The sequence below is a fragment of the Pseudopodoces humilis genome, chromosome 23 (assembly GCF_049639895.1).
Source record: "Pseudopodoces humilis isolate 2021_Gansu_Grassland_sample_001 chromosome 23, ASM4963989v1, whole genome shotgun sequence".
In the NCBI taxonomy this organism is placed as follows: domain Eukaryota; kingdom Metazoa; phylum Chordata; class Aves; order Passeriformes; family Paridae; genus Pseudopodoces; species Pseudopodoces humilis.
In genome coordinates this window covers 876,228-901,242 of record NC_142222.1, presented here as the reverse complement: position 1 = coordinate 901,242, position 25,015 = coordinate 876,228, and the positions used below count along the sequence as shown (strand labels likewise).

The window sequence follows — 25,015 nt, the reverse complement described above, 5'->3', positions numbered from 1 at the left end:
CTATCTACCACGTGTTGACAGGAATCTGGGGACCTTTTCACCATTTTCAGGGATGGGACAGAAAATACGATCACACCATGCCGCTCTCCATCACAGCTTCCAAAGTGCTTCACAACACACAGGAGGGAGCATGCAATTAGTCAGGGGGGCATGCCATGGACTCCTGGCCCCCACACAGAATACACATGCCAGGACGTGGTTACTGAAAAGGAAGCAGGAAAGGGCTGGAATGAAGGAAAAGCCCCTCTTCTTCCACCTGTGTAATGCCAGAGGGCTTCCACAAGTTCTGCAAAGCAACTCAGCTTGTTCCTCTGATACACAAGTTTGTTGTAAACATGATGCACTGAGAAGCCATGAGTACAAATCAGATTGTTTACACATATCTACCACGTGGGACCATCTCCTCCAGCCCCAACCAGAGCACTCTAAATATTCACTTCCTGGCTTTGCTGGAAAGGGCTGGGAGCACAAAAACTGGCACTAGGAATCTTCAGGATCTGGAATATCTTTTTTTCTCCACTTCAACATGCACATTTTGAGCATTGCTCTCGCTCCCCCTCTTCATCACCAAAAGAACTGAGTCCTCTTTAACTGTCCAGTGCCCTGAAATTTGCATTTTGCAGAAACTGCACTTATTCCTCTCAATCAGGAATAAGCCCTTAAAGCCAGACCTAATGCAAGAACAATTTTTCTCCAGTAATGCTTCCCAGGGTATTCTGTAGACATATCAATAAATTAGTTATGTTAATAACCTAGAAGCTTTTTAGTGTTGGCTTGTGAAGGCTGCCCCATGTCCAAGCTCATGGATTTCCGGGTGCGAGGGCTGATCTGTCCCACTGTTGGGTAACTGGCAGCCAGGTGTCTGTCTGACCCTTTGGGGGATGACCAGGGCTGGTGTTCCTTTAGTGTCCTGAAAGTGCAGAGAAATTCAATTAAGAAAATCTTAAAACTGTGCTATTTAGACAGAGGTTTTTCAAGCAGTCAAACTATCCTTCCTTAAACCCATCTTTCCTACCAGGTTAATTTCCCCAAAACACATAATAACAAATAGTAAGTACTTTGCTTGCAAAGATGTCTGAGCTAGTGAAAACAAACAATCTGATATGAATGTGATGCTGAAGAGATAAAAAATAAAGCAATGAAAAGAACACAAGCAAATCAGCTTATGGGGCAAGACAAAATATATTGAGTAATCAGCTACTCCACTCTCAATGCTAAAAAGAGAGCTCATGAGTGAAGTGCTCCCTGTGGAGGACACAGGCTCTCCATGGCATTTCCAGTTGATTTCCTCTGGATCAGAGGAAGAGGCTGATCTCTCTGCCTGCACACAGGCTATAACAAGGTGTCAAGGTTTCCAGACAGGTACATGCCCTGGAGCTCTTGAAAGGACAAACAAAATGTTCTTCTAAAATATAAATGAGATTAAATCAGACCTTGTAGAAAGATTTTAGCAAAAGGTTTAACAGCCTCCAGAGCAGTTAAGCTCTGAAAATTCAATCTGTATGAATTGCACATCCAAATTTCTCCATGCCTCCTGATCCCAGTGTAAGGAGCAAATTGCTCAGGAGCCACCACAGCCCATGGACTCAGTGCTATCAGTGGGGCTCAGTTCTCAGTGCACCACAGGAACAGGCTTTGCAATGTGAGTAACTGGGCTAAAAGCGAGACAACCAACCTATAGCTTGTGTCACTGTGATGGATGGGGTATGTATCCATGGGAACATTTTCCATTGAAACATCTGTCAACAAGAGAGACTTCCTGTGCTTGAGGCTGCAGCGGCTCCGCACCTCCTCTGACACTGTCAGCAGGGCTGCAAAGCAAAGACAAGGGAAGCTTTCCACAGCAGGAACACAGTGAACAATATAAATATTCCATCTCTCTGCATTTCTTACATACATCAATGGACATTTACATCACTGAGCTGCAGTTACACCTTAAGAAATGCACAGATTAAAAGCAGGTCATTTAAAAAGAATTCTGTTTTCCATCCAGTTACAATGGCAAGATTCACAAATTTGCCCTCACGGTCACAATTTCTATGTCCAGACCACTGGAAATGTGGGTGCTGTCAGGCCTACACTTGAGTATTTACACCAAGAAACCTCCAGCCTTCCTGCAGAAATCCCAAAGCTGCAGAGGATGTGCTGGCAAAGCCCTCAGTCTCCAAAAAGCCTTCCCAATGTGCCCCCTTGCCCACACTCCTGCCCATCAGTTACAAGTACTCTTTGTGCTGGTACAATTTTAACAACCTGAAGCTGAAGGAATTCCACAATAATCCACTCGTTTTCAGTCAGCCCAGACTGGAAAGGAGGTTTGGTTCATTACCTGCCAGGTAAGCCACGCTCTGGGTGTTCACCTCGAACTTGTCACAGTTCCTGTGTTTGTTAACCAGAGCAAGGAGTGTGTGCAAAATCCTCACAGTTCTTGCTACAGTGGTAGGGGAAGGATGCCTGTACCCTAAGAAACAAGAGACTGTATTTAACTTTTGAATCCATATTTATGAAGCACTAAATATTTTGAAAGCATTTATAAGTATTTTCCAGCACATTCTCAGACATTCCATCTCAAGGGTAAGAGAGCACAGTGCTACCAGAAATGGCACATTTAAGACTAATTCTTTCTTGTCCCTCCTCTCAATACTGCATCATTTTAAATGTCTGTGCATACATTGTATCTGTTATTTCACAAATCAGGCTTCTAAAAAACCCAGTGAGCCTGAGCACAGGCAAACTGGGAGAGACATTCTTGACGGAAGAAGACTGCAGCAAATGAAGCTCTGCACGTTGTGAAAGTTCAGACTTCCAGCAGCAGCACTAAAGACCTTCAGAGGGGACATATAAAGGAGATCTGGAGAAGATTCTGGAGATCTTTAATCCAAGAGTGTTTAATTCTTTATCTACTCTGTAATCCAAATTACTCAAAATCCCCACCAAGTGTGGCCCTGTTATCCCTTGCCTTGTTTTTATTCCTAAAGTAAGCGCTCATCTCAAAGAAAGAGCAGTATGCTTATCTTTACTTTCATCTTACCTTTCAGGAGATGTCCCACTAGTGCAAAGTTGAAGTTGGAGTTGAAATTTAGCCCAACGAAATGATCCATCTGCTTGCAGTGCCACTCAAGTGGTCTCCTGATCTCCATGAACACTTCTTCTGGGCTCTGACCCACAAAAACAAAATATAAGAGCACCTCAATGGAAGTTACTCAGGATGTCTCAAGTTCATTGGGTTTTTTGTTTAAGTGACAGAACAGTTCTTTTAGAGGCTACAGGAAAATATCAAACACTTTCTCACAGATCACACCTGGACATTTCTGTGCCAGTTTCAAAGAGAGTAATGACAGCTTCACTCCACATCTTTGTCTGTAGGTATCACCAAGTGAAACAATTTATAATGCAAATTCAGGTTTAGTTGCTTAACAAGTGCTCACAAGGATAAAGGTGGGGTTTGTCCCCTTTTCTATCAGCTCTGACTGCTGCCACGAGTGAAGGCTGTGCTCACCTTGTCGTTGAACACGCGCAGGCTGTCCAGCGTGTGCAGGTTCTGCTCCAGCAGGGCTGTCCCTGCCGAGTACAGGTTCACCTCATCCAGCTGCAGCACAGCCATGGCCACCCAGAACAGAGCCTTGTGCATAGGGGAGTCCTGCAGGGAGAAAAAGAGCCACCACTGCACTTCAGAGTCAGTTCCTGCAGGAGAAAGACAACCAGGATGGAGGGAAGAGTTTGTCCCCCTTGTAGCAGGTTTTGTGCTCAGCCACAGCCATTCTGAGGGAGCAGATGCTCACACGGATCTGCTAATGCACTTCACGGGTGAACAGTAGAAAGGAAATTAATTTCAAGCCTGTTTTGCACCTCCCAAGCCATTCCTCGTCACCTACATCCCTTCCTTGCTCACACAGCGTCAGACCCCCACTGCCCTGTGCCAGCCTGACCAGAAATGGGTCTGTTGTTCTCCATCTGAACATGGACTGCAGCTCTGCATACAGAACTGGCCAGGCACTTCCTCATCAAATCAGAACCACACGTGGGAGGAACTGGCAAACAGTTCAACTCAAACACATCCTGGGTCCCTTGAGCAGAGCTTTTTCCAGACCAGGTTTTACTCCCCACCAGGGCTGCTCTTTGCTCTTGCTGTGCCCACACTGTGCTCTCGGGCAGGAGCCTGGCAGTGGCTCTGGCTGCCTGAACCAGCTGCACCCCACACATGGCTATTCCTCCAGCCTGCAACCCTGCTGAAGGAACAGGCACAGCCTGGGCACAGCCTCTGCCCAAATGCCAGGGCTCTGCTCCTGAAGCAGAACAGAACATTCCCCAGCACTACTCAAGCCTTCGCACTGGTCCCACAATCTGCCACACTTCCCATATGTGCTCCATCACACAAGTCACAGCAAAATGTGAACTTCACAAACCTCAACACTTAACTTGTATTTCTGAGATTATAGCCATAATCATAATTTACAAAATGCATTCTGTTTATTCAAAATCCAGTGACTTACCTTGTTAAGAAGAGGCTGCAACTTGGTGAGGGCTATAACTGTGGCTTCTATTAGAACCTGGCTATTGTAATTATCAGGGCCTTTTAAACAGCTCTCAAGTCCCTTTTTGAAAAGAGAGAGTAATTACAAATACAACCATAATTACATTTTGCTTTGTAAAAGTAAGATCAAAGCTCTGCACATTAACTGTTTTTCTCAATTACTTACTAAGCCTGAGCTCATTTTACATCAACTCTCAAGAACTTTTCCAAATGGAGATTTAGACAGCAGAAACAAATATATGGCTGCACAATGTGTACCCTAACAGACAGGCTGCAGGGGGTCATAAGAGCTGGAGAAAAGCTCTTTTATCATTTAGACACTACTCAATTAAAGTTTGTGTCTATAAAACTCTAATGAAATGCTTAAAGGACACATATTTAGTATATTGTTTACTTGCTGTGGAGCACAACCTGCTTTAGAGTGATGGAACATCACTGTCAAGCCAGGCACCTGCTTCACAGTTTTCTGATATAAATCAGCTCTTTACTATATTTACTAACAGCACATGAGGTGATTCACTTCCTTTAAGAAAAAGGAAGCTATGAGTTAAGTGCATGCTGGTAAATACCTTAACAGAAAATTTCTCATTTATTCAAATACTTTCTGGTGGATCCACCTGTGTCAGGAGTTTAAAACTGACACTCACTGGTACTCTAGAAGTCACAGCTGATGGAACTCATTCAATTTAAATTCAGAAGCCACCACATCAATTTAAATTCAGAAGCCTGGCTTATACAAAGTGTATTTACAATCAGTTCTATACAAGAATATGCTTGAAAAAACATTTATCCTGAAATTATGCCAAGTTCTATATTTGATGGGAAGATAAAGCTAGAAATAGCTACTTCATGAGTCACAAAGGAAAAGAGACAGACCCGTATACCTTGCTGAGAATTCGGATTATTTGTTTTATTTGTCCATGAGACACTCGTTTACTTATACAGCCAAAGACAACCAGTGCTCTTGGCTGCAGGGAGGGGTTGTACTGGAATGCAAACCTGTGGAGAAACAGAGCACACGGATATGCAACAAAATGTATATATAACACGAGGATGAGAACTCTGGGTGTACTGCACAGGCAGGAGGGCTCAGGGTCTGAAGTCTATGACTTACTTTTGAGCTAGTTCAGTCCACTGGTCCAGCCACTTGCATGTTGGAATATCCCTCATACAAGCCTAAAGAGAATTAGATTGTTTGAACAGATGTAACATGGAAAAAATGTATTTGTACAATGGGGAATGTACAGAAGTTTGGCTTTCAGCAATCAGCTGTTAACTGGCAGCAGGGAGAAGGCACATCTGCCTGTTCCTCAGCTCCCCTGCCCCACACACCTCCATGATCTCCAGCAGGGCCTCGGTGACCGTCTCCAGTGAGGTCAGGGCGAAGGTCTCGCGCTCGTAGGAGCCGGGCGAGAAGGACCTGTCACGGTAGCTGGAGCGGAACGCGATCACCGCTGCCGACTTCACTTTGCTGATCCCAAACAGCAAATAAAACTTGGGCAGAGAGAACTCAGTCAAGCTCAGCCTTAAAACTTGCTTGGTCTCCTCTGTTGAATAAAGTTGCAGATATTGTATTTATACCAGGGAAATTCAAAGGCACACTTCCCCCCCAAGGACACCAACAGCCAGGTCCTTGTGCCCATTGCTACTGCCCCGAGTCAGCACAGCAGCTCTGCTCTCCTGCCCTGGCTGCCAAAATCAGGCACAAGGAATGGATTTTAGAGACTGCTACAGAGGAACTTGTTTAAAGATGTGGCTTTGTATGTTCTCCTCACAGTGATTCAGAGAATGGAAACCCAACGTGTTCCTTCTCTGAAATACCGACAGAACTGGAAGTTCCAATTGCAGCAGACTCTGCTTTTGGCTCTGGCACTCACATGAAGAAAGACACTTAAAGCAGAAGAAAATGATGGCCCTGCTCTGGCACTGAATATCTTTACAGCTCTGACCTTACAGGTGATTTCAGTGCACTTCAAACTGTGTGAGCAGGAGGCATCAGAGCACAGACACAGAGACCCCTCTGTGTGCACACGCACCCACTCTCCCTGCTGACATGTACAGACATAAAATGAGATTTCAGACACTTAAAAAAAGACAAGACCACATAAATTTTGAATTTTTCTTCTGCACAAAGTTCAGCCTGGTTTGACATTGTGCTTCTGGGCTAAGAAGTGCTGAATTGCTAATATCAATTATTTTAGGACTAGTAAAATACAACAGTAGATAAAATACCTGTTTTAACACTGTAACTTCACAATTCCCTTATGTAATTGGTATTTTTGTTACCACGTTATGCAACCCTTCACAAGATGCACGAGCCAGTTTTAGCACAGATGTATTTTCTCCTTTACCTCACCAGAAAATCACTGATACTTTCTTCTCTTTTTCTGAAACCCATTATACAAACAATTTACACTATGCACCTCCTCTAAGTAAGACATTTTTTAATTCCATACTCATTTCTTGTAGATCATATCCTCATTCTGATTTGTATTCATGCTGAACTACAACCCACTGTTTTCAAACTCTCAGAATAGTTTGCAGAGAAAGACAACTCAAATATATGTTAAACAAATTAAGGAGCAATCAGCTTCATTGAAAATCCAAAAAAGCTCACCACTGAAGTGAAGCTGTGAGCAAGTGCAAAGAGAGTGAATGATGTTGATGACAAGCCCATGAGTGGAAGCTCTGAGGGAAAGGGGCCCTGTGGCCACCAGTAGAGTCACCACGTGGAAAAGGTAGGGGAGATGTGCTGCCACGTCCAGGGAGTTGTTGAAGGAGAGCATGAGCATGTACCGAGCCAGAATGGCAATGTCATCCCACATCAGGTGCTGCTCCAGCGTGGGAGTAGGGGACAGACAGGTCTTGTCAATGATTTTACACATCCTCCCAATCACCTGAAAAGAGAGCAACCATTTTGTTTTACTCAAACAGGGAGCACAGCTCAAAATTTCAGTAAAAAACATCAACACAACACTGAATTACTCCATTGCTTGGAACCTATTTTATCATGAGTTTTGCACTGTTGCCTGTCCTGAGTTACCAGAAACCATCTCAGTGTCACATTAGTAAATAAGTTGAAATTATTCTACAAAAAGAAACGAAGGCAAAGAGGGAACTCACTTTGCTTGACACCAGTTTGACATTGCCAGAAGCCAGTGCTACAGCTGTGTCTGCCATCACTTCAGCTTTGATGGAGCCCAAGCCCCCTGTGGCACTGGTTTTGATGAAACTGTCCAACACTACATCCAGGAGATCTGTTATCTGAACGAGAAAAAGAATCCTTTCTTACCAGTCAGATTAACTTTACTTTTCCACAGTGAACCACCCTGTAAACAGCAATCATTCACTTTTTAGCTGAACATGCACAACTATCACAAACTGAAGCATACATTTTAGTGACTCTTTTGGCAAAAAGCCCCATGTAAATTTTAGAAGCATAAAGCTGAATTACATTAGGTTTTACTATCAGTGATTCAGAACTAGAAACTATAATTTAGCACTATTTTTATTTTATTTTCCACTTTAAAGTATAATTCTTTATAAAATGCTGACCCCAGTAAGAAGAAACCTGATTTAAAGTGCAGGAAAACGTCTGTTTGTTTACAAATGATGCAGAACTCATACCTGTCCCAGACTGCCCCATATCTTGGCCTGAATGGAAGGGTACATCTGTTTCTCATTGATGGTCATGGTGATGAGCTTGTCCAGGATGGCAGTGACGCGCTGGCGCTTGGCGTCGTCGTTGTGCTTGCAGAAGCGCACCAGGTTGGACAGCCAGGGCGTCATGTACTCCAGGCACAGGTGCTTCAGCTCAATGCCTGCAACAACAGCACTCATCACACACAGCCAGAACTGGCCTCTGCAGAAATAACTCTTCCTCAGCACTTTTCCTTTCAGTTTTAGTGCCTAAAATAATTACTGTCCAAGTTGAGCAAAGAGCACTGCGAGAAGAGAGAAGCTTCAAAAAGGCATGGCAAAAGGACAGAGCAACAGAGCCAGTGAGGAAGCTCAGATGACTAAGTTAGATCTAAAATATTTTTGGAGATTAGAATCTTTTCAAGTTCATGGTTAGGACCAACTAGCAATGGAGTTACTTACTGGATTTGCTAAATCCTGAAATACACTCCTCCAAGAACTCCAAAGTGAGGTGTGGCTCATTTGCTGCAAGAGTCTTACTGATAGATACAATAAATAGGGTGTTGTTGGCAGGGATACACAGACCTGAAGTTTCCAGTAACTGGCCCTCAATCTTTAAATTAAAGGTACAGGTTAAGGCACAGAGAAGATTATAGGCAGCAGACCTGTAACAAAGCAAACAATGTGATTTGTAAGAGCCTTCTTGTACTGTTGAACATATACATGTTATGCATCACAGTATTGACATTTCAAAAATCCATTCAATGTTGTTGTAGTAGAAATTACATCTAAATTCTGAACTTTTTCCCTGGACTGGTTACAATTTGGAGGAAAAAAAGAATTTCCTTGGAGAAATAGAAGAAATTATTCCTCCATTTGCGCTGAACCATTTCTGATAAGGTTACAGAGTATGTGTGAAGGGCTGTGTACTGGACTTCTCAGAACAGCCTGGAGTTCCAGGAAATGCTAAATCCTTGCAGGTGTACCTGAGCTGCTGGGAGAGAGCCTGCCCAGAGCCCAGAGGTGCCTCTGGTCAGCACCCAGCCTGGGGGAGCCTGTTCTGACACAAATCACAGGCTGCCCTAAGGGGTACAGCTCCCATGTTCTTAAACAAGAAGCTCAACACTATGGAAATTATATGTACCCAATAAACAAAGAGTGCAAAGCAGAACAACTTCTCCTTATAAAGAGAAATTAAGGTTCTTTGATGCTTCACTTCCTCTGACAGTGTGTGCCCTTCTTCACTCACAGAAACTCAGTATTTATTAAAAATTGCATTTTATGGAGCTGTGGTGAAAGAAAAATGGTTCTGCTCGAGAGAGGATGTGTAACAGGGAAGCAGGCCAGGGAAGGCTCCCTGTGAGTGAGCAGAGCTCTGTACCGCAGGCTGGGGTCGGAGCTGCCCAGGTTGAGCAGGGCGATGTTGAGCAGCGTCCCGGGCACGTCCTTGGGGCGGATCTTGGTGTGCTGGGGGATGGAGTCGGGCTGGGACAGCTCCCACCGCGTGCGGATGTGGATGATGGACCTGACGATGGCTTCACACTCCTGGTGCATGAAGGTGAGGGGGGTGCCCTGGTTGGCAATGGTCAGGGTGAACTGGTTCTCATCCACCAGGCAGATCTCCTCGATCTCAGAGGCGTAGTAGATGTCATTGAGGAACACGGTCTGGCCCAGCACCCGCGTGCGCTCTGCCGACGTCACCTGCACCGCTGTTGAGCCAACCTTGGGAACAGAGAACTGCTTCAGCACCTCTTGGTAATCACACAGAGAGAGAAAAGCCTCACACTTTTACTTTTAGGAAAGATAAATGCATGAAACTTTGTACTTCCTAATGGGGCATACTAGAAAGTTGTGATTTTGCCTCGAGACAAGGGAGGAGAACTAAGAGACAGTAAAATCATAACCCAACCCCTATACAAATATAACAGATCACTAGCATCAGCAGTAAAAGTACTTACTTTAATAGAAACTTTGGTGTCTTTATGAGCCAGTTTGAGAGCATTGTGAAACACTTTCAAGTCCTCCTCCAAAGCCAAGGTAGCTGCTGGGAGTTTCTGCTGATCGTGTTCGATGTGCTCTGCCAGTTTCCCTGGAGAGTCTATGAAAACAAGCCTTTTGCTCCCTTTCAAACCTGTCAAGAGCCTTTCATGGTATTTGGTGTATTCTCTGACCCAAGAGTTACAGTTATAAATAAAAACTGCTGCGACATTTTCATAAGCAAAGCCTGGAAAAACTACAAACCATTTAGAAAGAAAGTCTGTTTTAAAGCGATTACTGGGGCCAGCATGTGTGAGGTCCACCACGATTTCATATGGCTTTGCATAGTATGGCTTCAAGGTCAGCAGTACGTGGTAGATCAGCAAATCCCCGTTGATCTGACCAGTCTTGAACCTGTAAGACAGGACAGACATGGCTGGGTCATGTTTGAGGCCCACAGCACAAAGCCCTGAGTGCCCAGGCACAGCAGGAGCACCCCCAAATCCCGCCCATGAGCCAGACTGACCCTTGGCACAGCCCTGCCTTGGGACACCACACTGGCCTTGGTGTGGTGGGCACTGCCTCACACTCCAGCCACGTTTAGTGCCAGGATGAGGGAGCTCGGATAACTCAGCTTCATCCTGAAGTGCCCCACAACCTCAAGTGCCTATAACTTCTTAACAACCTTAGAAATTCAAATTATATATATATTTGTATGTGGAAAAAGATATTTATCTCAGGAGTCTTAAGAATAATCAAACATCCACACCCCAACTTTTTCAGAGTCCAGAGCCACTCCAATTCCTCTATCCTGCAGCACTCCTATGCTTGGAGGTGTTTCTAAGAATGGTCAGTCCTCTGAGGAGTACAGAGGCTACAAAAATACCTCTTTTCAAAAACATTCACATAACTGAGAATATTTTTCCTCTTTTAAAGATTCTCTGAATTTTGGGACTGGGTTTCACACAGCAGACTGAATTCTAGTAGGAAGAACTAATTAAAAATAAATTCATCAGCAGCTTGTGAAAATTTAAGGTTATTTAAAATACTTGTCACTATTCTGAGCTGTCACTAACTCAACTCTTCCAAGGCAAACAGGCTACAGAAGAGCTGATAAATGCTCTAAGCACAGGTGTAGCTTTAAGGTTTTTGGGACACTTCTCTCAGTAGCACTTGAGTGTAGGACAACCCAGGAGACAAAACACAGAACATTCATCTGCACAAGAGATTTGTTCCCCCGTTACCTCCTGTGGTTCTGAGAGCTAAGCTGGGCAAGTTGGTGTTTTTCCCCCAGTGTGTCATGGTTTAGCTGTTACCCAAAGGAAGTGTGTCATCGCTGTGGTTTTAGTTCCCCACTTAAAGCCACATGTCACTGCAGTTAGGTTTGCCAAAAAAACACCAGCACTGCCCAAATCTCCCTGCTGTGCACTGATGGTTGTTTGCACCCTAGGGTCAAATATATGCAAAGAAATCTTATCATCTAAGGACTAAATATCTGAAACACCCATCTTCTGTTGACTACATCTTGGCAAGGTAAGTACACATTCTCCTTCTCCTATTTTAAGCTGTACTTCAAAGTTTTGTAGAAAATTGTATGCAAAAGTATTACAGAAGTTTCAGTAATTAAAAAATAGTAACAAACTGTAGAAATAGTATCTCTAACTGAATCAGGGAAGCTGATAAACAGTGTTTTTCATCATATTAAAGGTTATTCACAGTCAGACAGGAAGGAATCAACAGTGACAGTCACTACTTGGCTCTGTTGTCCCTGCCCTGCAGATCTTGCTGGGTACTGAGACCCTGCCACTACTCCGACACAAAGGGCTGAACTAAAAAGAAAACCATCTCTTTAAAGATCAGTCCCTTTGCTCTCATGGTTTCAAGAGCAGCCCTTCACACCACGAGCCCATTGATTTTTAAGGAAAGCACATCTGGTCTGGGAGCCCACAATGAACACTGGGCTCAGTGTGCTGGGGCAGAGCTGGGAGCTGCACCCTGGGCAGGGACAGGACAGGAACGCTGCAGTGAAGCTCTGCTGGCTCTGCCTGTTCTGCTCAAAATTGCTGAAATGTTAAAAAAAACCCCAAGCTTTGCTGGGTTTGCTCTTCTTTTCGTTTTCCAAGTATGCTACAAGGAATCATCCAGGTGACTTCTACCATATATAAACAAAAATACTACCTGAGCAGTAGCTGATGACTAAGATGATTTCTAGTTCAACCTGAACAAGCAGGATTAAGCTCAGGAAGGAGAATAATTTTATGTTATGGGTGAACTGAGCAACATTAAAGACAAAGATCTTTTGTTGCTCCTTGCTGTGTAAGGAGAGATCCTCTTACACCAGGCAGGTGTATCCCTGCCTTCCCTTCACCTGGTCACACACCAGGAACATCACTTCTCTCATTTCTCATATTTACACACACATGAACCCACTTTACAGGCAACAAACAAAAAATTAACAGTGTTACTTTTGGTCACTCTCTGTAGCATTTTGATTTGCACCAAGCTGAGTGTATAGTACTCAAAGGAAACATTTCCATCAGTTACCAGAGACAGAATTCAGTGGTGGGATACAGCCCTGCCCTGGGCAGGTCCGGAGCAGCCTGGCCCAAGCAGCAGCACTGCTCATTTATCATTGTTAATTGGAGGTTATTGTCTTTGTATCAGACCAACCCCACTCTCACATTCCTACCCTCCAGAAAAATTAAACGGGTATGTGGTACTTGAATGCCACACAAATGTGAAACAGAACAAACATATGAATGGTTACTCTCATTTGCATAATGACTGGTGGTGTTTTAAAGAAAATGTCACAATCGGGAATGTTCGGGAGAAAATTACCAGAAGTACATTTATGATAAAGAGGTTTTTGTACAAAAAAGCAGAAAAACAAGAGAACAGAGATTTTCCTGGGCATTTCAAAGTACTCCAGACAGCTGTGCTAGGAACCACACATAATTTCCATGAAGTTATTGCTGTCACTTACAGAACGTTTTGGGTTCAAGTTTTTCCCTTGCCCGTCTGTTCCCTGCAGGGTTCCCCTGCCTGCCCCAGGGGAATTCAGGGAGGTGAGAAGCAGCCAGTGATCTGTAACCTCCACAGGGTCTTCATGTAAAAGCAGAAGTGGTGACCATGTGTAACATGGGCAGCTTCAGAGAGAAGGAACTCCCAGAGTCTGCCCTGACATCACGAAGCCCTCAGTAGGAAACACTTTTCTTTTTCTCTTTGCTCCATGTTCTTTTCTGATCTTTGTATGTTTTCCTGAAACCTCAAACTGTCAGAAGCTTGAGCCAACCTATTCTTTCACAATCCAGGCACTTGAACTCGTCCTCCTACATCCCCCCCAAAATGAGGCCATGTATTTTTCATCAAGAACCTACTATTCCCTGAGAAGTCCAATCCAATCCTCTGAGAACCAGCATCTGCTAAACTAGCACCATAATTTGTATTTTTGCAGGGGTCTCAACAGGAAGATGAAGACAAAGACATCCAGTAACTCACACCTGACCTTCCCTGTCATGATTATCTTCTCCCTATGGCTGCAAACGAGTGCAAATCACACAGGTTACCCACACCTCAGAGAAGAAACCTGGAGTCCCATCAGCCAAAACCTCAGTGGGAGCCAGAACAGGACAGAACCAAGCACAAAGTCTCCTCCTCTGAGCCTCAATTTCACCAGCCAAATGACTACTTTTGAAATGCAAAGTACCCTGCCATCCTTCTCCTCCACCATGACTCAAAATGCAACCTCCCCTGCCCCAAGAGTAGTTTCCCCCACGGGAGGACTGGGGAAAGGCAGCAAACCCAAGAGCCCAATGACTAAAGAAACCTGTGAAGACAATAAGTCTCTCATACTAATTTGCTTCATTACCATTGCAGTTCTTGTGCTCATCTGCACCTCCCTGTTTCTATCCACAGTCATAGTAGCCAACAAAATCTCCTATCTCAAAAGAGCCCAGCAGGGCAAACGCAGGCCCAGGAGCAATGGAGACCTCCTGGCCACCAACAGCTTATGGCCCACGGCATCAGGAACGTGGCAGAGGATGCCCAAGGAGACAAGTGGAACCGAGCTGATAATGCAGGAGCTGTTATCAGGGAGGGATGCTGTGAACCAAAAGAAAACTGAAGATGAAACTACTGAGAAACTCACCAAAGCAGCAGATAATGAACAAGAAAGCAAAGAACCATCCCAGTCACACAAACCCATTTTAACCAATTTTGTAGTTGAGATTTAATTCATACTCAAGTAAAAATTCATTTTTTGCCTTTGTTACACCATTAATGTAAGGTAAAAACTTGGATTTCAAGCAAAAACAAGAATTTTCCCCCATGAAAGCTAAATCCAGATTTTAGAGTTCTTCCATTTATGCCAGAGGGAATGCTGCAGCCACGTGTGGATCCAGAAGGAAGTAAGACTGTGTTAAATGGCTTTCTGTATGGAGTGTCAAGACTGGTTCTACGGCTTTGAGCAGAAATCAGGGTGACAGGAGCTGAACAGGATAAAAGGACAGAACCTGCCCATGCACAAAGACCACAGAGGGGAACAAGGAACAGACTGTCTGATCCACACGCTGAACACCAAGATGCTGCACAGGCATAATCAAGTCACTTTTTAAAGAAAACCATACATTAGTCACAACTCTGATTCAACCATTAATCCAGGATCTAGTCCCTCTCAAAATGCCCTTTTGGATTTTTCATCAAGAACTTCTTAAACCAGCTTAATTGCATTTGAAGGAGACTGATTTGAACCATATTTACAGTGTTTCAACATTATCTATGAATAGATGAAGTTTGTAGTATTTGCTGGAATATGAGAACTTGTTCAATTTGTTATCTTCAATAAACTTGCAATATCAGGTTTTAAATTACATACATGATACTATTTCTTTAAGTCAGAATGTTAGAAAAAAACATGACCAGGCATTTTGGAATGTTTTATTCCTGTAACATTGGCTGAGCTCAGTAAAGGTCTCTGATGATTCACTGTGATTTCCTGCATCATGGAAACACTCCACTTTCTCCTGACACCAAAACGAACATGCCAGGAATTCCTTCAAACCACAACTTTTAGTTTCTTTATTCTCAGAGAGCTGACTGTCCCATAATTCCAGGGAGGTGCCTGTGGCTGCTCTCCCTGCAGCAGAGCTTTGCTCTTTTAAGGAAACGTGAGAAGCTTTCCCCAGGCTGCTCCTTGGGCTGAAGGAGCTCTGTTGCACTGTGGTTACAAGTGCTGAGACTGCACAGTGCCAAAGCTCCAAACATCCTGTGCAGCTGTAACCAACAGCTGTGACACGTAAGATGGTGGTACGAGTTTGAGAGGACCAGGATGACTGAATGCCCCACCCCAATTCCACTAGGTCACCCATTAACTTGGCTGGCAGGGCAGATACAGCAGCAGAGGCAGGACCATAGCGCTGTGGCAGCCAGGAGAGAGACAGAGCTCAAAAAATGCAACTGCCAGGCTCAAAGGTGGGTTGTGTAGTGAGGAAAAGAAAGTTGGAAAGAGTTTGCATGCTTAGCCTGGAACTGGGAACCAGTTACGGAGATTGAAGAGAACGGGGAGGAGACAAAGAAATCAGACAAGAAACACCAAGTTAGTGTGAGTGTGGGATCAGGATGTGCATTTGCTGCAGAAGCAGGCAGTGTCAGAGAGAAGCAGTGCAGTCAGGGAGGCACAACAGGAAGGGCTGCAGAGGAATCTGGCAGTAGCTACTGACAGGACACAATTGCAAAATGCCACGAGGACATATTTGGTGTGGGTTTCTTTCCGCCAGGCAGCGTTTCCAGGCAAAAATGCTCACGGGGAACAAAGAGTGCACCTTGAGTTACACTCTATGGTCTGAGCAGGCACACTCAGGGGGAAGCAGCTGCTCAGAGCACAGCCCTCCACCAGTGGTGGCAGGAGGTCCCAGCGCTGTCCACACAGAGAAACAACCAAGCGAGTAGGGACAGGCTGAGGGTGAAATCAGGTTTTGCCCTCTGCCTCTCGATGCAGCCACACAAGAGAGGATGTGTAAGCAGCCACATCCCATGACCACACAGCTTTCCATGACTCACCAAGGAACCCAGGGTGGCTTCCCACTAATAATCCTGAGAGCACAGCAAACCCACCATTGAATTACATCAGCAACGCACATCCAAACTTGCAGTTTTTGATTCACACAGAAGAAACTATAACTATTTTCTACAAAGACAGGCAGACAGGTATTTGAGAATTTCCACACAAGCACACAGAGGTGCCTGCCGTGGCAAGAACCACAGACCCATTTTTCCAGAAGCCCAGCACGGCTGGCAGGGCAGGAGTTTGCCCGTAGAACACAGGATCTCCCTGGCAAGAGCCCCGGGCCGCCCAGCACAGACACTTCCTGCCGGCGGTGGCAATTTCCTCCCTCTCTGCACAAACTTCTGCTGAAAAGAGCCATTTTACACTGTTTGACTCTGAGCACAGACAGCCCTCCTGAGCCTCCAAACAACAAAGGCAGACGGTGCTTGCTTCAGAGAAGATAAATGTACAGGTAAGGATCAACTTCAAGTATTGAGTCTATTTTGAAAAGAGGGGAGCTGGATAAAATCTGGATTGAATCATTTTAACCCGTTACAAACCTGACAGTTTAGATCACGATGTTCTCAAGTCATTAACTTACTGCTCGTGTGTGTTTACACTGCTGCATTTAAAATTTAATTTTGCATATTTGTAAACCCATAAAGACTCATGCATATTAATTTCCCAGAAATAGCTTCACAGGACTAGCACTATAGTAACTAATGAATTAGCTCAAATTGCATGAAAGTGACTTCAGAAGGAAAAGAGCTGTGTAGGGGATGAATTTTGTATCATTTATTTCACATGGAGACATTTAGAGCTGAACTCTAATCAGTACAGGAAAAAAAGTCTGTTTCATGCCAACAACTCAACATTTGCACAACCTGCATGCAGGAATTTATTTATAAAATACTTTACCATTAGAATGCTGTGTCATTATAGCATCAGTACTTGGAAAACTTTTAAATATTTTCCTATGCTGAACAAATATGATAACAGGAATAAAAGTTAAAGAAAATTGTAAAGAGCCTTTTACTTCTGTCGCAGCTTATATCACAACAAGCCGTTTCTTCACTTCTGACAACCCTGTCTGTCAATGCTGCAGAGTTTGTTCCAGGTCCATAGCCAGTTACATGATTGATAAATGCTATTTTGAAACGCTGTGAGGACTGCTCTGCCAATGCCTTTTTCTGATAAGGTGGAAAAAGATGATATTAAGCCATCACCTTCAAACAGGCCACTTTATTAATATGATCAATAATGCTGAAAATCTGCTGTTATTTGTAAAGTCAGTGCCAAACCCACTGATCATGCAGATGGGAACAGGCTTGAAACATGAAATATGGTAGAGACCATTATTTTCACTATGATGGTATTAACACAGAACTGTCTGGTGGCACTGAAGTGCAGAAATACAGTTTGTGAGTTACCATGTTGTACTTCTTCCCTGCAATAGGAGAGGACCCTTGTAAAGAGGCTGGAGGGAAATGGCCAGCAACCAGGTCGTGCTGGTTCTCTTCTGTGGGGAAATCTGGAGCTCCCTTTCTGCAGCAGCACCTCAACACGCTGCCACGACTGAAAGCCACACGTGCAGCACTGCCGTGAGCCCACGCACAGACAAACGCCCTCTCTACCAACTGCAAGCAACTGGGCCCAGTTTCTACCAGTCTGCCACATCCCTGGCTGTAACAGAACCCCAGGCCTTGCCAGGGGAGGAGGAAGCTGGGGACGGCAGCTGGGTAGCTGCACTGCTAATTGGCCTCGTTTTGATTGGGATGTTGCTGGCAGTTCTCATCATTCTCCTGTGGAAATGCTGCATGAGGCCTGTTCTGGCTGAGTCCCACTGGGCAGGCCGGTCCCCCTTCGTGGATGGTGACACGCCAGATCTCTTCATAGACTCTGACCATGGCACCAAGCGTTCTTCAGTCTTATTTATGTTGCCTTGGAGACTGAAACAAGGCACAAACTTGCAGGAGGACTCAACTGCCTCAGAGAACTCACCCCACCTCAGTACCAGTACTGAGAACGGGCAGCCGCCTCTGCCGGCCGCGGGCTGCTCCGGAGCCGGCACGGCCCCTGCCCCAGCTCCTGCCTCGGAGCCAGCCAGCACTGCAGCTGACTCCTGTCCTCCCCCAGACACTCCAGCTGTGTGCCCTGACCTGCCACCACCCCCGGACTGGCTCTGGGAAGCCACCGAGGAGCCCAGCTCCGATCCCAGCAAGCCCTCGGCACTGCACTTGGAAGCAGAGGAACCACAGCCCTCAGCACCTGAGCCACTGATCCAGGAGATCCATGAAACACTGCCCCAGCCAGAACACCCTTTGTAGACTGCCAGGTTAACTTCCCCAGTACCTTTTTCTTTTAATACATTTTTCTTATTTTCAAAAAAGTGGAAAAAGGAGAAGTTGATGCAGGCAAGAACAGCGAGGCCCCAGCACTTCCTTGACATTTCCCTGGTGTTTCCCAACTTCAGCTTTCACAAGAGAGAACAACCTGCTTCTGCCTGAAGCAAATCTCTGAGTACAATCTGAGCTGTGCCCAGTCATCACCCATCAGCAGAGAGTGCAGGAGGCAGAGCACACAGCTGTGTGTGCCGGTGACACGCGGGGAGCTCAGACACAGCCCAGCTTCAGAGGGACCCAGCTTCGCTCCCCTGGGCGGGGCAAGTGAATGCAACCCATTCCAGGCCACTTTAATAAAGCTTTCTGAGTCAAAGATGTTTTGGTCACTTAAAGCCCACCTGAATATTTGCTTAGATACAGAATGCACTCAGTTACCAACACAAACTCATTTAATGGTTCATGGGTGTAAGATTCCTTCGAGTTCCCAGTGTCCAAGTGCTTTCCATGCTCCTCTCCGGGCCCTGAGTACCAGCACAGCTCATCTCCCCCACACCAGCCTTGGCTCGGCAGTAGCAGGCTGGTACCAGAAGTAAATAATTTTATTTTTTACCAGAATTGAATATTTATATTTATAGAAAGAAGCTGATAGTCACTGAAGCTAGCCTTCCATGAGAGCTCTGCAAAATGGCAGAGTTTGCAGTTCACATGAGGAGGGAATAGATTTCTGGATGGACCACAGAAAAAAGACTTGCACACAATAAACCAGAATTTTCAAACTATCACTAATAAGGAGTAGTACACTATCTAAATGCAACTCCAGGCTCCTGTGCATACAATGGCCATAGGAAAATATATTTTCAATTTCCTTTCCTGTTTACATAAGCTGTATGATTTGGTATGCCTAAAGAATAGCATTACAATTATATGAAGATTTTTGTATAATTCAAGTGATACCCTGTTAAAATTAACAGTTCTATAAACCAAACATTATAAATACTCTCACTCTCATATTGCTTTGAGAAAATCAGATGGTGATTTCCTGTACAAATCCATAAAATCCTACAAGCTGAGCTGTATTATACCTGACAACACAGTGACAGCCTGATCCGAGGAGCAGAAAACAGAGTATTTTAAATTATGAAAACATATTCTGGCAGTGTAGCTTAAAAAAGCTTAAGCTAGAAAGCCTAAATTCACATGAACCTCTATTGCAGGAGGAGAGGTTAACAGGAGGCAAAAAGAAGCCAAGCTCACCTGCCTTTTCAAACAGCCACCAAGTGGAACGGCAGCCGGAGCTGGCAGAGCGGGCGTGCGGGGGAGCGAGCAGGCAGCACAAGGGGAGGGAGCAGGAGCCCCCAGGGCTGGCAGCGGGCACTCCCTGCTCCTGCTCCTGCTCTGCCCAGCCCTGGCAGGCCCTGGCAGGGCTCGAGGCCGGCTCTGCAGTGCCCAGAGGATCAGGTGGTTGCGGAGCCGGGCGCAGCCGTACGATGCAGCTGAGACAAGCACAGCCCCCGGCAGCCTCTGGAGCTGCTCTCCAGAACGAGGCGACCTCTACGCTCCAATCCATCACAGAAACGATGTGCTGATACTGCAGGACACCACGGTAAGTTTGTGCTTTTTGATTTTACTGACAAAATCCTACTACCGAATCAGAGGTGGAAACGGGAATAGAATTAGGAGCTGATGACAGATGCTTGCACCAGGAATTTGCTGCAGTATCAGAGATTTCTTACTAACGGTAACTCGGGTTCTAAACATGTGTTTCCAGCTTTGAGATCATAATTAACACTGTAAGGAGGGAAAAACACTACAGTGCATGTTAGCACGGACGCTGGAATTTGGGTTTCAAGCTAAATTCCTACGATGTATTTTAACCTATTTACTTAAGCAAACAGCATGCCTGGATGGGGGGGACTGCTACATTACTGCAGAGATTTGTGAAGATCCAGTTGACAGCCATTTTTTCATCGTCTATAAATGAACACATTATTCCAAACATAATATAGGCTTGAAATCACTAAAAACAAGAAGCAGACATTGTATAACGTTTGGAAGAGACTTGCATTTTCGGAAGAAAGCCCTCATTTGAGCTGGAAGGGGAAAGGGAGATGAAAAAAACAAGTCTCATTCTGCCAGACAACATGACAGGCTGAAGGGATGCTTTGTGAAGTCTCTCTTGAACAATTCTAAAAAGGACCGTGCCACAAAGGGGGTTATTGATATTTTTACTTAATTTCTCCTGTAAGTGGCCATTGTCAAGACAACCCTTATACAGAGATAAAATGTATTACATGGATTTAAAGGGTGTCATTTTGGTATATTTATTTCCAGGCAACAATGGAATACCAGATATTGAACACATCTACCTGTCTGCTGGTCCTTCTGGTTTTCATACCCACTGGTTTGGGTATCTGTCCTTCTAGCTGTAAGTGCTCAGGAAACGACAGGAATGTGGACTGTTCAGGCAGAAACTTAACTGTACTGCCCCAGGGACTTCAAGACAACCTTACATATTTAAATCTGTCCTTTAACCAGTTTGTAGATCTCGATCATCAGCTAACGAGGTTCACCAATCTGAGGACCCTTGATATTTCAAATAATTGGCTCAAGAATGTTCCTGCTCATCTGCCCAAGTCCTTATGGGAATTATATGCCACAAACAACAACATTAAAGTTCTTCAGAAACTTGATACAGCTTACCAGTGGAATCTCAGAGTGCTCGATATTTCCAGGAATATGGTGGAAAGAGCTGTCCTGATCAACAACACACTGAGCAGTCTCAAGTTTCTCAATCTCAGCAGCAACAAACTTTGGACAGTTCCAACCAACATGCCCTACAACATAGAGACAGTGGATCTATCCAATAACTTCTTGTCCCAGATACTCCCAGGAACACTGGTGAGACTGCAACACCTCACAAGCCTCTACCTGCACAACAACAAGTTCTCATACATTCCTGACAAAGCTTTCGACCAGCTCTCCCAGCTGCAGGTAATAACTCTGTACAACAACCCCTGGTCCTGCAGCGATAACCAAAACATCCCTTATGTGCTGCAGTGGGTGCAGGGCACAGCTGCCCGTGTTGTGGGGGTCCCCTGTGCCGAGCAGCCCTGGCCCTGGGCCAGCACCGTGCCAGCCCCGGCCCAGTACACGGCGCTGGACTCCAGCCCCATGGTCAAAGGCACAAAGGCAGTGGACAGAGAGGCTTCTGCTGCGGCGCCTGAGCCCACCAAAGCGACCAAAATGCACAAACAATTTAAAGCCAAGGAAGTCCCTGCCTTGGCGACCCAAAGCCACCCGGCTCTGTTCCCTGGCACAGACCGGCCCCGGCTGCACGTCCCCACCGGCCCCCAGGAGGCCGTGGCCACACGCACAATCCTCACCCAGGACTCCACCGAGGGCAACGCCAGCCTGGCCCCTGCCACAGGATCCTCCACCACTCCCATGACTTTAAGCATCACCAGTGGAATGCCAACAACCAACTCCAAGCTGCCTCAAAGCACAACCGCTACCTTAAGGAAGGAGGAGGCCACGCCGAGCACCCCGGACGCGCGCGTGCCCTCCTGCGCCTGCCGCTGGCAGGTGGGGCTGCTGTGCCTGGCAGTGCTGCACGCTCTGGCCGTGGCCATGGACTAAGGGCCCGCAGCCCATGGAAACTACTGAGCTGATGTGATAACAGCTGGAGTTAACACATCCAGCTGAAATAATGAACGAAAGAAATTCCAAGTCCTGACTCTGATCTAAAGAAAGTAAGAGTTCTTAAAGACGCACACACTAATGTCTTGATACTAAGCTGCTACTTATTTTCATATGTCTTAATAATTGAGTACAACTAATCTATTATTTTGGTTTTAAAAATGTGCTTATTTTGTATTTAAATTCTTCCTTTTACTTGCACAGAATAAACACATCAGCATTTTAAGTACTGATTTAATGTATGATTTTGTCATCAAACAACTGGATAAAAACAGAAGGCCTGTATCATATCTGCATTGTCTTGCTTGACTTGCCAGTGAGCAATTCCTGTAATATAGCAGCACAGATTCCTTGTAAGTTATGATGACATGCAAAAGAAAGGGAAAAAATAAAAGAACTAAACTGAACTGTTTCACTAATCAGAAGTTATTCCTGAGCAAAATTGCTAGCATGTGTATCTATGTTTGCTTCATATGTATTAGAGTATTTTAAACATGAAGAACAACAGTTTTGAATTTAGGAATTAAATATGACAATGCCATGATGTCTGCTATGAGGGTGTAAACTGAGATGGCAACATGGTCTAACTTCAGCATGGGACAGTGGTAGGGACTAGTATCCTTCTGCTCTGGCTTGACTTAGAGACTGCAGGCAAGTTATTGCTCTCTCCATATTAAAAAAAAAAAAAAGAAAAAAAAGAAGAAAAAAAAGATAAAAGTAGAGAAAAATGCCAGATGTTCAATGCCATGACACTGTCAAACACCAAGGTGTTATCTACCCAAATTAATGACCTGGAACGCCTTGACTTTATGTCAAGTGACATCCTGAAATGTTAATATGTTCTGCTTAAAAGAATACCACAAATCAGCCAGAAGGTAGCAAACTACTATCAGTAAGACAAAACATCAGCCAATTTCTAACGCAAGTCATGTAACAAATCAATTAAGCAGTTAGCTGGTGAGCTGTCATTGAAACAATCCTGACTCTTGTGACTTCAAAGAGAATGAATCCAGTCCATGGCACTGAACATGCCCAAATCCCTGCTTTCTAAGGGCGAGCATGGATGCTCTTCTCCTTGACATCCGCACCATCAGCCAGTAGAAATAGCTGCACGCATGGTTCTGTCCACTCTAGGAAAACTATTTAAATTATGGCAAAGGTACTTGATATATTACAGATGAAGTTTTGCAAACAGCATGAAATGAAAACTGAAGAACAACTTAATTGAAAAAGTACTATCCACTTAATACTACAGATCTTATACAGTGTTTTCCATTCATTCCAGGCCATTTAATTTCCAGTTATTGTAGCATGAAGGTGCTGCAAAACCCAGAAAACCTCACATCTGAGACTGGAGTCCTCTACCAGTTTCCCCTAAGGTGTCAATGGGGGCTGTAGATCATTTACAACCACAGGTATCAGAGAAATGACAACTTTCCAATTGTGAACAGTATTTCTACAACCGGAAATGTGTTTTAATTTCTAACAGCAAATGTTACACAATGGATTTGTACAGTTATTTCATTGGCATTTAAGTAAAAATAAAGTTATGTTTGTATTGAACTGAACTAGCAACTGTGCTTCTTTTCTAATAAGTAGAGTAATAGAATAAATAGATAGCATTGTATTACACAAACCTGTTTAAAGCAGACATTCGGCTCCATTGTCATGTCTTATGGGGGAAATTATGGTTATATTAAACTGCATTATTTAGATACTGATGGATCTCTAATATTGTTTAGCAATAAGCTGGTGAGATGATCACAACATTGGTACTATCGTTCCCCTTCCTACCCTTTAGAACTTAGAAACACCGAAGAAGTCCCTGCTGCTGCTCTCTTTGGACAGTCCCTGTGTTGGCTAAGTGCTGGCTGACTGTAGCACCAACCTATTTCCCATGCTCTGAACTCAGCAATTCCCAGAACTGCCTCATCCCACACAGTGGGAGCAGCAAGCTTGCAAGGCAGGACTCATCACAAAATGAGGTGCTGTGGCTATACTGCTTGATTTGAGGAAATTACAGGAAATACTGCATGTGTCTTTGCTGCAGAATCAGTACGGGATGCCAAATTCTATTGCATTAAAAAAACCTACACGGAATCAACTTTAAAGGCTCTGAGAGTGTTTCACCCATAATGAGACAATCTGGTGACCAGCAACAAGAAAACACTGCTTCCCAGAGGTTATCTGGGGCAAATTGCAAGCCCCCACCTTAAAGGACTTGCTACCCAGCCTTCAAACTCCTCAGCATGACTGAAGGAGGAACTGGGAAGTGGAACTGAGGCTATGGGGTTTTCCAAAAGCAGGGACAGGACTGGGAAGCTGGGTATGAAGAGAGCCAGCACTGCTCCAGGGCTGCACTCCCTCCCAAACCCTGCCCGAGCTGCAGCACCAGCACTTCTTGCTCACACTGCTTTCAGTGAAGCAGACTGGAATTGAGGCTTCCTGGTATTTTTCTGGAATACGAATGAGTCGATAAGGCAGCAGGGAGGAGGCAGAAGAGTGGGAGTCGAGCACTTGTTGCTGGGCAACTGCGCAGACACTCTGAGCTAAGCCCAAGGGCTGGGGTTTGTAAACACGCTGCGGGCTCAGACCTCCAGAAATTCAAAATAATCTGTTCTCGGTGAAACTGGTATTCAAAACAACTATTTAGCATTTCAGGGCAAGATTCAAAATACCCAAAAAAGCTGTGGTACACCTCTAATAGTTGTGTGCTCTCTCTGGAAAGGGTAAAACTGCTGTGGGGATTGCGGCGGCCTGCAGCAATAACTCAGAGGTTTTATTCCT

General features: G+C 44.8%; 4 protein-coding genes across 8 annotated transcripts in view; 3 read left to right on the top strand and 1 right to left on the bottom strand.

Annotated features, from left to right (window-relative positions):
• NF1 (neurofibromin 1) overlaps nucleotides 1–25,015 on the bottom strand; it is a 72,537-nt gene that overhangs the window by 10,274 nt on the left and 37,248 nt on the right. For all 5 annotated transcript variants that reach the window (XM_088066350.1, XM_088066351.1, XM_005525662.3 and 2 more), the window contains 15 exons: nucleotides 10,129–10,561; nucleotides 9,552–9,892; nucleotides 8,633–8,835; nucleotides 8,159–8,352; nucleotides 7,655–7,795; nucleotides 7,149–7,428; nucleotides 5,864–6,078; nucleotides 5,646–5,707; nucleotides 5,416–5,530; nucleotides 4,491–4,592; nucleotides 3,497–3,637; nucleotides 3,029–3,155; nucleotides 2,327–2,458; nucleotides 1,676–1,811; nucleotides 753–910 (listed from right to left, as the gene is read on the bottom strand). In XM_088066350.1, coding sequence (XP_087922476.1) covers nucleotides 753–910; nucleotides 1,676–1,811; nucleotides 2,327–2,458; nucleotides 3,029–3,155; nucleotides 3,497–3,637; nucleotides 4,491–4,592; nucleotides 5,416–5,530; nucleotides 5,646–5,707; nucleotides 5,864–6,078; nucleotides 7,149–7,428; nucleotides 7,655–7,795; nucleotides 8,159–8,352; nucleotides 8,633–8,835; nucleotides 9,552–9,892; nucleotides 10,129–10,561 — 2,780 coding nt within the window. The remainder of the gene's footprint in view (nucleotides 1–752; nucleotides 911–1,675; nucleotides 1,812–2,326; nucleotides 2,459–3,028; nucleotides 3,156–3,496; nucleotides 3,638–4,490; nucleotides 4,593–5,415; nucleotides 5,531–5,645; nucleotides 5,708–5,863; nucleotides 6,079–7,148; nucleotides 7,429–7,654; nucleotides 7,796–8,158; nucleotides 8,353–8,632; nucleotides 8,836–9,551; nucleotides 9,893–10,128; nucleotides 10,562–25,015) is intronic.
• Nucleotides 11,537–15,017, top strand: EVI2A (ecotropic viral integration site 2A). The gene is made up of 2 exons (XM_005525661.3): nucleotides 11,537–11,680; nucleotides 13,602–15,017. Exon 2 carries the CDS (start codon nucleotides 13,618–13,620, stop codon nucleotides 14,377–14,379), a length of 762 nt encoding a protein of 253 aa, XP_005525718.1. The 5' UTR covers nucleotides 11,537–11,680; nucleotides 13,602–13,617; the 3' UTR covers nucleotides 14,380–15,017.
• EVI2B (ecotropic viral integration site 2B) lies at nucleotides 16,327–18,520 on the top strand. The gene is made up of 2 exons (XM_088066327.1): nucleotides 16,327–16,662; nucleotides 17,647–18,520. Exon 2 carries the CDS (start codon nucleotides 17,678–17,680, stop codon nucleotides 18,515–18,517), a length of 840 nt encoding a protein of 279 aa, XP_087922453.1. The 5' UTR covers nucleotides 16,327–16,662; nucleotides 17,647–17,677; the 3' UTR covers nucleotides 18,518–18,520.
• Nucleotides 20,003–23,791, top strand: OMG (oligodendrocyte myelin glycoprotein). Its single transcript, XM_005525904.3, has 2 exons — nucleotides 20,003–20,135; nucleotides 20,864–23,791. Exon 2 carries the CDS (start codon nucleotides 20,870–20,872, stop codon nucleotides 22,166–22,168), a length of 1,299 nt encoding a protein of 432 aa, XP_005525961.1. The 5' UTR covers nucleotides 20,003–20,135; nucleotides 20,864–20,869; the 3' UTR covers nucleotides 22,169–23,791.

Excerpts from the sequence above, each read along its gene's own strand:
- OMG (XM_005525904.3), top strand. The coding sequence starts at position 20,870 with ATGGAATACCAGATATTGAACACATCTACCTGTCTGCTGGTCCTTCTG.
- EVI2B (XM_088066327.1), top strand. The coding sequence starts at position 17,678 with ATGGCCAGCAACCAGGTCGTGCTGGTTCTCTTCTGTGGGGAAATCTGG.
- EVI2A (XM_005525661.3), top strand. The coding sequence starts at position 13,618 with ATGAAGACAAAGACATCCAGTAACTCACACCTGACCTTCCCTGTCATG.